The sequence below is a fragment of the Ailuropoda melanoleuca genome, chromosome 1 (genome assembly GCF_002007445.2).
Source record: "Ailuropoda melanoleuca isolate Jingjing chromosome 1, ASM200744v2, whole genome shotgun sequence".
NCBI lineage: Eukaryota > Metazoa > Chordata > Mammalia > Carnivora > Ursidae > Ailuropoda > Ailuropoda melanoleuca.
Window position 1 is genome coordinate 185282466 of NC_048218.1, and position 13081 is coordinate 185295546.

Consider the following 13081-nt stretch of genomic DNA (forward strand, 5'->3'; position numbering starts at 1 on the left):
CTTGAGTTTTGCTCCATATTTTCACACATCTTCCCCCGATCTCTTCCTTTTCTAAGTCTGTTCACACCATTGGAATTTTGCCATGTGCTGCTCATCTCCAATTTAACCCTTTACTATATACCCGATGATTACAGATTTTAATTTCTTTATTGTCCCTCTTGATTGTTAATTGCTGCACATGGATATGTTTTATCTCACTAGTTAGATAATGAGCTATTGGAAGGCGGGGCAGGGTCACGGATGTTTGCTCTGGTGCAGGAACTCTCAACACTGGCACGGACAACAAATACGTGACTCATCAGCTCCACAGTACCTTGCTCAAATTTACGAGACAGCTGGTTGTCAGCTCCATCAGCTTGCACAGAATACACTGGACTCGAGCCACACGCGAGGGCAGAGAAGGCACGTACACTGCTCGTGAGCAGAGTCTAAGCTAGATCTCTTCTCAGAACAAAAACCAACTCTATTACATTTTTTTCTTCAAGTTTCTTCATCCCTTATGTCCTAAGAGAATCTACTAGGTAGTTTTCCATCTATTGCCAATAGTAACTGCCAGTCTCTATTACTTTTAGCTGCTGCTTTTAGTGACACCTTTCCCTTGTGACTCATTTTTCTTTCCTGAAGTCCAAGGTCTTCAAAACTTTTTTTTCCAAAGTACTGCTCTAGGATTAGATTTTTAAAAATCCCTCCAGGGGAATAAACAAATGAGCAAATGGCTCAATTCTTATGTTCTATCTTTTGGAATGCCTATAAGTAGCTCAGTTAGATTACATTATGTGGGTAGGGAAGGCATTTCTGAGTGTATGTCCCAAGGAATTGAAATCTGGACCTGAAGAGATACCGGCATTCACATGTCCACTGCAACGTTATTCAGAATAGCCAAGACATGGAAACCACTCAGATGTCCATCGACAAACAAGCGGATAAAGAAAAAGTGGTACAGAGGGAAAAGAAAAGGTGGTACATACACACAATGGAATATTATTCAGCCTTAAAGAGCCAGGACATCCTGCCATTTGTAACAACACGGACTTGGAGGACATTATGCTAAGTGAAATAAGCCAGACACAGAAAAACAAATATTGTATGATCTTATTTATATGTAGACTCTAAAATAGTCAAACGCATGAAAGCAGAGAGTAAAACAGTTGTTTGCCAGGGAATGAAAGGAGACGGAAATGAGGAGGTGTTAGTCAAAGGCTACAAAGTTTCAGTTATGAAAAATAAGTAAGTTCTGGAGATCTACTGCACAAAATAAGGCCTGTGATTAACAACACTGTTTTGTACACTTAAAAAATTACTCAGAGGGTAGGTCTTATGATAAGTGCTTTTACCATAAAAGGAAAAAACGAAAAAAACCCTCAAAAAGCAAAGGGGGCAAGAGGAAACTTTGGGAGGTGATGGAAAAGTTTACGGCCTTCACATTAATGATGGTTCATGGGGGTATAGGTATCTCCAAACACATCAGGTTGTATACATGAAATATCTATGGCTTTTTGCGTGTCAATCATACTTCAACAAAAGCGGTTTTAGAAAAAGAAAGAGTGTAGGATAATGTTGTCTTGTAAAATCATTGGGCTAAACGAGGATACATATGAGGGAGAAAATAGGAAGACTAAGATGGTGTGAATGTAGCTATCACACACAAACATTTTATTTACTTATTTTTTCTGTAGCTCTGCTACTCAGACTTGTTTAAACTATTATTTCCTTTGAAGGAACAGTTTCCTCAATTCTTAAATCATCCATCCTACACATTCAAAATTATTCCCCTGTGCACACTCCAACCACTGAATGTAATTAGATTGATGTTATTATATTTAAGATCAGTGAAGTAATATTTAATTTTTATAATCTTAACTAAATTACTGAGTAGTGCCAGTCTTGAAATTTTACCCCTTGTCACAATATAAATACTAGTATTATAAGAAACTGAGCCATGGAGTACTTTGAGATCCATCCGTAGAATAGAAAAGTGGAATTAAAAAAAGACGTGAGTCTCAGGGAGCCTGGGTGGCTCAGTCGGTTAAGCATCTGACTCTTGGGTCACGATCTCAGGATCATGAGATTGAGCCCCTCATTGGGCTCTGTGCTGGCCTTGGAGCCTGCTTAAGATTCTCTCTCTCCCTCTGCCCCTCCCCCCGCTCTCTCCCTCTCTCTAAAAAAAAAAAAAAAAAAAAAAAAAAAAGTGAGTCTCCTTAAAAAAAAAAAAAGGTGAATCTCCTTAAAAAATGTTTTCCACCTGGTAGACTGCACATGTACTTGGTCTCTTTGGTTGGGGATGATAAATAGTTAAGTCGAAAGCCATATTGGCTTTGCTACAAATGAAGGTTAATGCCTTCACAAAGGAACTGATGAAGCATATGACAATGCATCAACCTCTTCATTTGAATACGTTCAGTGGCACTGATGGATGAGCTTCTCTTCCCAAGTATGCTGGGGTCATTTATAATGGGTGAGTTAACTGTGTTAACAGCCAACACACTAATCAGAACGTATGGCGGCCTGCCAGGGGAGTGGCTGATAATTTCTGTTTGTTGATCTAAAACCTCTGGAGGTGAAGACCCTGACTGACTGAAATGGACACTGAAAAATTAGCCAGAGCGTGAAGCTGTGTGATGTCTAACTGACAGCGGACAGCAACGGCACTATTTAAATATGCCACTGATCATGATTTATGGACTTTACCTAATGTATGCACTTCGCAGGATTTTTGATCTCATAGAGAACACCTTTCAATACATCTGCCCTTTATTTTCTTAATTTCTCCTTTATACATGGTGGGCCATTTCAAGATAATGACAATGGTTGCATACATTTTTTATGAAGTCATTATATGTGGCGACACAGTAGGATACCACTGTGGGGCTGTGACTTGATGCTTTCTCCCTTAGTTGGGATTCCTGTCCTTTGCATCGTGCATTGCTACCTGTGCAACTGAATAGACCCCCAAAGGCCTGGGATTCCAGGAAGGGGTATTTAGTATGCAGCTGGCCTCTCCCCACGGCTGCCCACCTGCTGAAGCCAGTGACATTCCACGCATTTGCTTCAGCAGGAGGAATGCCACATGCTGCTCCCACAATCTGGACAAATAGATTTAAAAAAAAAATCATCAGTACCATCTACCCACTACTAACAAAACTGGCCGTTCTAGAGAAAAACCAGGAAGAGGAATGGAGAGGGAAGAATACCAGTCCTTATCTGACTCGGCTTGGAAAATATGGGCCCAGGCATGGAATGCCACCTGATGACAGTGCTTTGCTTTTCCAAGCAAGTACAGCAGAGCTGACTTCAGTCACACCTGCTTAGTAGGTAACATGTTGTTTTGTTCATAGGTCCTTGAAATTATGTAAATAAAAGCCGATAAAGACGAATTTGAATTGTTTTGTTTTTTCAGGAACAGATCCTCAGGGTTTGATTTATAGTCATTTTCCCTTTCTTTTTGGAGTATTGTTATGTGTGTTGAATATATAAAGCTGCATTTTAGATTTTGCTGTGGAGCCCTTCATAATTGTAAATGCTGGCTGTCATTTAAGTCACTTAAGTAGCTCATCGGTACTTATGAGCCACCTGCTTCAGTCCCAGCCAAGGTAATGTTTGCAAATTCTCCTTGAATACATATATTCGACATTTTTCATCTTGGACCCATATGTGTTAGAATTACAGCGTTGGAAGTGATCTGACTGATCTTCCAGCTAAATTCCATCGTTTTCCAGTTGAAAACACCGAGACTGAGAAAGACCACTCATTGTGAGAAGCCACAACTTTGTCCCTCGTCTTCTGATTCCTAATCCAACATTCTTTCCACAGGGCACACTCTCAAATCTTTATGTTATTTTTTCAAGAACATACCAATTCTGGTGGTAGGATGAAGCAGGAATCTTGCATGTTACTGTTTAAAGTAACTAGATAAACAGACAAAATCCCCACATACAACCAAGAGGAGGGGCAAAACCTCTTGAAATTCCACTTTAACAAGCTGGACTGGGTCCTTACTATAATGAGTTCCTTATGCCCTTCTGGACGATTAATAAATTATTAGCTTAGGACTCAAAGTTGAGAGTGAGATGGATTTGCTTTTTACAAACTCTCCTCCACAGCCAACATTGTTTAGATGATATTCTAGCTTATCCTTAAAATAAGTGCTCATGTGCGGCAGTTTTCCAAGGAACAGAAATGTAGAAACTTCACGTGCGTGAGATGGGTGAAAGAGCACTGGGTGAGCGCTGAGAAGTGGAAACCGAGACACCTTTATTTATCTGATTAACATGGAATAGTTACTTACTTGAATCCTAGGAAAAGCCAGTGAAGCCAGATCCAGGACAATAATAGAATAATAATAGCAGCTGGGAAGGAAAGCATAAACCATGATCCAAAGTTAATGCAATGACAGTCAGGGTAGCGCCTGTGTGAAAAGACAGAAAAGTTATTCATGGGAGTGTCCAAGTGCAATCCTTTCTGATGGTCCTTGGGGAGCAGCAGTTCACATCCTTCCTGGGCTCCTAGCCTAGAAGGAAGATGTGGGAACTTCTCATTGTTACGTATAGTATTTCGTTTTAATTCTTACCTTTTGTCCTGATTCTGCAACTGCGTAATTATTGCTGCCTCCCATGCAAGCAAGAGTGGGTATGTTATGATTTTGTTCCCTTTGTTCAGCTAGCACAGTGCCTGACACTCACTGGACGCACCGGAAGTGGGAATGCATGGGTATGTGTGCCTCTTGCTAGTGCTCAAAGCATCACTATGTGAGCGAGGCGAGCCAAGCGGACGGGGAGCAGATGAAAATGAACTTCACCGACCTGAATGTCTGCTACCATTTCACAGTGGTAGCTGGTATCCCAGGCACTTGGGAAGGGACTCTGACCCATCCATATTGTCTCCTATGGCTGTTTTCCCTCTGTTTCCTCTGCCCTGAAGAAACTGGAACCATTTTACCAGACATATGCTAGCCTGTCTTAGAATTAGACAGTGCTTTGGGGCTCAGTCAAATGGAATAAATCTGGACCAGATAAAAACAATTAAAAGTTCTGTGGAAAACATGAGCTCTTCCTTTATTTCTCTTAGTCATTTTCAGCTTTTTAGCCCACATAATCACAAAATAATAAAAAAAAAATTGGGGGGTGGTCAGAGACAAGCACAGTTTCTTTGGTGACCTTATGTTTATTTTTTCAAAATGTAGTATAAGTTCCAAATAAATTCTCAAATAGTTATTTATTTTATGAGAGATGAGGGGAAAACAGGAAATTTGAGAAACAATTGTCCTTGATTTTTTTTCTTGGCACAATGACACAAAGACAGAGCTGGAACTTTGGAAAGCACAGAAAATATACGGAAGCAATAAAAACACCATTACACATTTTAATTATTTTTGAAATTACAAAATATAAAGAAATGTATAGAAATGATAGCTTTTTAAAATTCTTGTTCTATTTGAATCGCACTTTGTATTTTTCCATTTAAAAAAAGTCAAGTAAATAAATGTAATGTTTCATGCTACATGCATCAACATAAGCCACATTTTCATACTTTATAAATTATTTCTTCTTCTATTTAGGATGGTTGCTAAGAAATGCAAAGACTTTTTAAAAAACAATAATGGGATTTTAAAACTCTAGATTTCTAATGTTTTCTACAATTTCCTTGCGGTTATAAGAAGTTGTTGTGGATCCTAGAGTTATCATTAGCAAGTTGAGGATGATTATTATCTACCACAAAAAGATCCAAAGCTTAGCTTACATATTATGCAATTAGAAATGACAAATGATGAATAAGACATGCTCAAGAATACAGAGAACTCATAAATGGAAAAATGCTTTATCATGTCCATGAGCTTCTGTTGAGAATTGCTCACTTAAAAATGCTTGTTGTTTTCAGTTAGAAAATGTAATAAGGAGGAAATGCTTACACTTATTTCCCATCAATTTATTAGACTTGGATTATAGGTTGATGACCTGTGTTACTCTGTTCATCCTAAAGGCATTTAGAAATGTTACTAGAAGTAGGGTCAAAACAGTACCCTAAACCCAATTTCATTTTTCACCATCTATGGCTCACACCTTGAAATCAGGCTGTGTTGTTCTCCCCACCCAATCCTGTAAAATTTGTTTAACGGAAGAGGGGTTTCTTAGAATTTTTGCCTGGAGGGATAGTTCATTTAGAAAAATGAAAGCCTGGAAAAGCTAAATTCTGTTTTGTTTTTGTTTCTTTCTTTAGTAAGGAAGTGAGCACCACACAGGACAGCAGCCTCCATGTCCATAACCTTTATACTTATGACTGCAGTGACTATTTCGAATGATAATGGAATGAATGGCATACTGTAAGGTATTAGTTTCACTGTTTTTTTCCCCCACTTCCTCATATCCTGTATAAGTGAAGTTACCACAAGTATCTGTCTAAAGTAAATATAGAATTCTTCCATCATGAACTATGCAAAGTACAATTAATTCTGATAGAATCTTTTCTCTCACCCAACAGTGTATTTTGGGTGTCTGCCACGTATCAGACACTCTTCTAGATATTGGGGATATAGTGGTGATTGGATGGATGTAGTCCAGGCTCTCAAAAAGTTTATATTTAAATGAGGAGCACAGGCAGTAAATAAGTAAGCATAAAAAGAATCAGAAAATGTAACAAAATAACGTAATAGAAAGTTACTCAGGGGAGGGAGAAATTTTACACAGTGTGGTTAAAGAGGGTAATGTTTGAAATGAGATCTAAATGGCAAGAAAGAGCCAGTTATGTAAGTAACTGGGAAACAGCATTCCAGACAGATAACATAGCAAGTACAAAGGCCCTGGGGTAGGAATAAGTGTAGAATATTGAGGATCAGAAGGCCAGTGTGGCTATGGGTGGTGAGCTAAAGTTAGTGTCATGAAATAGTCTCAGAAGTAGCCAGTGGGAGTCAGATCATAGAAAAACTTGTAGGCCATCAGAAGGAATTTGAATTTTGGTACGAATGCAATTAGGAGTAATTGGAATATAGTAAATAAGTTAGTGACATGATCTAATTTAAAGTCTATGTAAATTTGTAATTAACATAAAACATACTGGTTAGATGGATCCTTAGGATTGAAGGCAACAAGAGTGGAAGTCACGGGATGATAGGCAGAATTCCAAGATGACCCCTAGATTTCTACCCCTGGTATACATTTCTTGTATAATCATCTCTCCTGTGTGGGTGAATTCGTGAATATGGTGAGATTCCATTCCTGTGATTAGGTTCTTTTATGGAAAAAGTGAAGGGATTTTGCAGGGGTAACCAAGGTCCCCATTAATAGACTTTGAGTTACTCAAAAGGGAGACTTGGCTGGGTCTGACTTCATCAGGTGAGCCCTTAAAAGGCAGCCTTTCCTGCTGGCCTAAACAAGTGAGCTTTCATATAGCCAGAGAAAGGGGCTACGTGGCAAGGATCTAGGCATAGCCTCTAGAAGCTGAGGGTAACCCCCTGCCAAATAGTCAGCAATTAAACGGGCACCTTGGTAATTCAACCACAGGGAGCTGAATTCAACAACCGGAATAATCTTGGAATAGGGCCCTGACTTTCTGTGCAGATTTGAGGCCCAGCTACCACCTTGATTTCAGCCTGGCGAGATCCTAAACAAGGGATTCAGATAACTTGGGCCTAGAAATCCTGACCCACGGAAATTATGAGGTCATACATTCACGCTGTTTTAAGCCACTGTTAATGGTAATTTGTAAAATAGTAACATAAAACAAAAACACAAGGAGATTTACTAGAAGATAAAAGAAGTTTGGCAGAGGAGTAGAGTAGAAAAGAGTAGCGGGTAGAGTAGCTTTTAGTTGAAGTCAGATTGGTAGCAGTGAAGATGAAGAGAAGACCAGTGGTTTTAAATATTTTTGGAACAAAATGTGGAGAAATGGGGAATAAGTGCCATTTATTGAAATGAAGTCTGAGGGAAGAACAGGTTGGCAGACGGGTAAGAGAGTGGTGGGTCAAAAACACAGCAATGGACATGTTAATCTGAGATGTCCCTTAGGTTTCCAAGTGGTCTTGTTGAATGGGCAGTTAGGTAAGTGGTTTGGAACTGAGAGCAGAAGGCAGGTTAGACACATAAAATAGGTAGTTGCCAACATATAGGTGATACTATAAACCACAGAAATGGGTGTGAAAATTTCAGGAGAAAATGGAGATAAGAGGAACAGGGAGTGCACCCTGGGGCATCTAAGTTTTAGAGGTCAAGCAGAGGTGTAGGAATGAGCAGATGTGCTAAGCATATTTAATGCTAACATAAATCCTGTGAGGAAAGCATTATATTTCCATTTTACACAGGAAGACACTAAATCTCAGGAGGATAAATGGATTGTTCAAAGTCACAGATTGTACAGTCAAGCAGAATTTTTACCCCAGGAGGGGTGTTTAAAATACAACGTCTTTTCATATGGATGCCAAAATTCTCAACAAGATCCTAGCTAATAGGATCCAACATTACATTAAAAGGATTATCCATCATGACCAAGTGGGATTCATCCCTGGGATGCAAGGGTGGTTCAACATTCGCAAATCGATCAGTGTGATAGATCATATCAACAAGAAAAGAATGAAGAACCATATGATCATCTCAATTGATGCAGAAAAAGCATTTGACAAAGTACAGCATCCTTTCCTGATTAAAACACTTCAGAGTGTAGGGATGGAGGGTACATTCCTCAATTTCATAAAAACCATCTATGAAAAGCCTACAGTGATTATCATTCTCAATGGGGAAAGCTGAAAGCCTTTCCCTTAAGATCAGGATCACGACAAGGATGCCCACTCTCGCCACTATTATTCAACATAGTACTAGAAGTCCTTGCAACAGCAATCAGACAACAAAAAGGGATCAAAGGTATCCAAATCGGCAAAGAAGAAGTCAAACTGTCTCTCTTCACAGATGACATGATACTCTATATGGAAAACCCAAAAGACTCCACCCCCAAACTAATAGAAGTTATAGAACAATTCAGTAATGTGGCAGGATACAAAATCTATGCCCAGAAATCAGTTGCATTTCTATACACGAATAACGAGACTGAAGAAAGAGAAATTAGGGAATCCATCCCATTTACAATAACACCAAAAACCATGCGTTACCTTGGAATTAACTTAACCAGAGACGTAAAGGACCTATATCCTAGAAACTATAGATCACTTTTGAAAGATATTGAGGAAGACATAAAAAGATGGAAAAATATTCCATGCTCATGGATTGGAAGAATTAACATAGTTAAAATGTCCATACTACCCAGAGCAATCTACACTTTCAATGCTATCCCGATCAAAATACCGAGGACATTTTTCAAAGAACTGGAACAAATAGTCCTTAAATTTGTATGGAACCAGAAAAGGCCCCGAATCTCCAAGGAACTGTTGAAAAGGAAAAACAAAGCTGGGGGCATCACAATGCCGGATTTCGAGCTGTACTACAAAGCTGTGATCACAAAGACAGCATGGTACTGGCACAAAAACAGACACATCGACCAATGGAACAGAATAGAGAACCCAGAAATGGACCCTCGGCTCTTTGGGCAACTAATCTTTGATAAAGCAGGAAAAAACATCCGGTGGAAAAAAGACAGTCTCTTCAATAAATGGTGCTGGGAAAATTGGACAGCTACATGCAAAAGAATGAAACTTGACCACTCTCTCACACCATACACAAAGATAAACTCCAAACGGATGAAAGACCTCGATATGAGACAGGAATCCATCAAAATCATAGAGGAGAACATGGACTATAACCTCTTTGACATCGGCCAGAGCAACCTTTTTCACGACACATCTCCAAAGGCAAGAGAAATAAAAGATAAAATGAACTTATGGGACTTTATCAGGATAAAGAGCTTCTGCACAGCCAAGGAAACAGTCAAAAAAACTAAGAGACAGCCCACGGAATGGGAGAATATATTTGCAAAGGACACCACAGATAAAGGACTGGTATCCAAGATCTACAAAGAACTTCTCAAACTCAATACACGAGAAACAAATAAACAAATCATAAAATGGGCAGAAGATATGAACAGACACTTTTCCAATGAAGACATACAAATGGCTAACAGACACATGAAAAAATGTTCAAAATCATTAGCCATCAGGGAAATTCAAATCAAAACCACACTGAGATACCACCTTACGCCAGTTAGAATGGCAAAGATAGACAAGGCAAGAAACAACAATTGTTGGAGAGGATGTGGAGAAAGGGGATCCCACTTACACTGTGGGTGGGAATGGAATATTACTCAGCCATCAAAAAGAATGATTTCACAACATTTGCAGCAATGTGGATGGGACTGGAAGAGATAATGCTAAGTGAAATAAGTCAAGCAGAGAAAGACAATTATCATATGGTTTCACTCATTTATGGAATATAAGAAATAGGAAGATCGGTAGGAGAAGAAAGGGAAGAATGAAGGGGGGGTAAACAGAAGGGGGAATGAACCATGAGAGACTATGGACCCTGGGAAACAAACTGAGGGCTTCAGAGGGGAGGGGGGTGGGGGATTGGGATAGGCCGGTGATGGATATTAAGGAGGGCACGTATTGCATGGTGCACTGGGTGTTATACACAAGTAATGAATCATGGAACATTACATCAAAAACTAGGGATGTACTGTATGGTGACTAACTTAACATAATAAAAAATTATTATAAAAAATAAAAAAAATAAAGCCCAGGTGAAAATAGAAAGTTCCATTTATATTGAAAATATCCATAAGCCAGGGTACAAACTTGATGTTGTAAGGATGTCTTAGAGCACTATAGACATGATTTCACCATAACAGAGACAGGCTTTGACCTGAAGCATGTGTGCCCGTCATTGTTGAAGCTCAGGAGGACAGTCTTGTTACAGTTCTCATGCCCAACGACAAAACGATGATAGCATTGATACTACTGAAATACACAGAATTGGCCTTAAAAGAATGGATGTAGTTGTGGAAATTTACAGCCTTGAAACCAATTTTGTCCTTTAGAGCACTATAAGCTGTGTCCACACTGATTATAGTCCTTTTGATTAATGACTGCCTTGATTATTTCTGAGTCAAAGCCACTTTTGGTTTTATATTTGTGTATTTGGAGATATTTCTTTTCAAATATTAACTACTTGCTATTCATGAGCCAAGCTTATATTTCTAATAGCAATAGCAAAAATAGAATCAGCAGCAACAACAGCTAGCTTTACTGGCAATTTCCTATGCACCAGGCCCTCTTGCTGAGAGCCATGCGTGCATTATCCCATTTAATCCTCACAATAATAAGTTCTAGTATTGCCCCCCTTTTTGCAGAAGAAGGAACTGATGTTCACAGAAGTTAAACCAATATATGGCAAGACTGAAATCTGAGCCAAGGTCAGAGTCCAAACTCTGCAATACCGAAATTTCTTCTATAGTATTTGCCAGAGTGATTATTTCTGAGAAATAGAATTGCTCATCTCTCCAGAGGAAAATCGTGGTAACTTTTGAAGGTAGCTATTGCTAGGTAACTGGCTTACCTTCTCCCTTTGTAATTAGCTAAGAAGAAAGGTTCGGAAGGTGGGCTTTGAATGTAGGGCACCTACAAACACATCTATTTTACCATTTTTTAGTTTGTGAACCTACAGTAGTTATAATTTACCACATAATTAGTAACAGTGACTGTGCTAATTGTTGATAATAAAACTTCCTTCCATGCTCTTTGTATACCCACATATTTCACAGCTGACACCCACAAGCTGAATAATATACTTTGATAATTAGCAAGCTATGAAATATTACTTGTAATAATCTTCCATTTTAATCTGGTAGATTTGTTTTTTTGGGCTTACCTAATAGCTATTCTATCTGTTATATAATACTGATGTACCAAAACTACTCTGCTATGAAAGCAGTAATTGTCTCTAATACTATTTCTCTTAATAGCATAATTTTAATATCAAAAGATTATTTAGTTATTTAGATGGTTCCCAAGAACAATAAGCACTTCATTTATGTCTTGGTACAGTTCATCTCAGCCAACGTTTCTTGATCATCTATGTGTGCCCCTGTTGCACTAAAAGAATGAGACAACTGTGATTCATGCAGACTCTACAAGATTGCAAGTCATCAGTGATGACGGTCTGCATGACTGTGGATGAGAAAGGTTTATACAAATGTGAATAAAATTTATGATAGGAGATGCGAATGGCGGTATAGGAGTAACTGAACAGAGTTTCAGATGAAACAGCATCTACAGAAGTAGAGAAAGACATTGACAGAGTTGGCAGGTCTTTTAAGAACCAGAGTAGGAAGAAATGGGTTAATTGCAGGGTGGTATTTATTTACAATATTGTCAGGAAAGGAGGAGATTGGGTGATGACTGGAAATATTATCAGTGGAGCAGAATGGAATAAGGGTCAGGTAGAGAGCACTGATCAAACAGGATTTACCTAATGGGGAACCAATAAAAATCTAACAAATCTGTAAGGTTGTAACAGGAGGTGCATAGAGCAAAAAAATATTTCCAGAATCTTCTATTCTAAGGATTAGTTAAGGCTAATGATCAATTAATCACAGATGAATCAGAATTTAGGTACTCGTGGTGCTAGATTCAAAGATTAAGAATGTGAGAAATTTCATACTTATAGTTGAGTTAGATAATTAGCTCCATCTTGTTAGTATTATTCTGAAAATCACCTTCCAAGCTATATATCAGCTCATGACAACAAGGGGATAGTCCAGTCTAACTAGCCACACACTTAGCTTTGCAACTATTTCAAATACCATTTGTTTTGTATGCATGCTTATATTTTATAACAAGAAAATGCAACCCACGAATGTGAATACTGATGTAGTCCTTCTTGCTACTGGCAGCAAACTTGCTTTTTAAGAATTTTGCCAAGTTGGCACCCTCATACATGGTCTGTGAGACAGAGAGGCTGTGGGTGGAAAGAGCACTGGGACTCAGGCCATCTGCCTTCACCTGGCAGTTCCTCCATTGACTAGTGATCATCACTTAAAGTGTCTGAGCCTTGGGACACCGGGGTAGTACAGCAGGTTAAGTGTTCAACTCTTGGTTTGGGCTCAGGTCATGAACTCAGGCTCATGAGATCAAGCCCCGAGTCGGGCTCCA

At 38.9% G+C, this 13081-nt stretch overlaps 1 protein-coding gene across 1 annotated transcript in view; it reads right to left on the bottom strand.

Moving 5' to 3' along the window:
• SLC13A1 (solute carrier family 13 member 1) overlaps positions 1–13081 on the bottom strand; it is a 250421-nt gene that overhangs the window by 13255 nt on the left and 224085 nt on the right. Inside the window, exon 10 of the mRNA XM_019799434.2 lies at positions 4286–4405. Within this exon, the coding sequence (XP_019654993.1) occupies positions 4286–4405 (120 nt within the window). The remainder of the gene's footprint in view (positions 1–4285; positions 4406–13081) is intronic.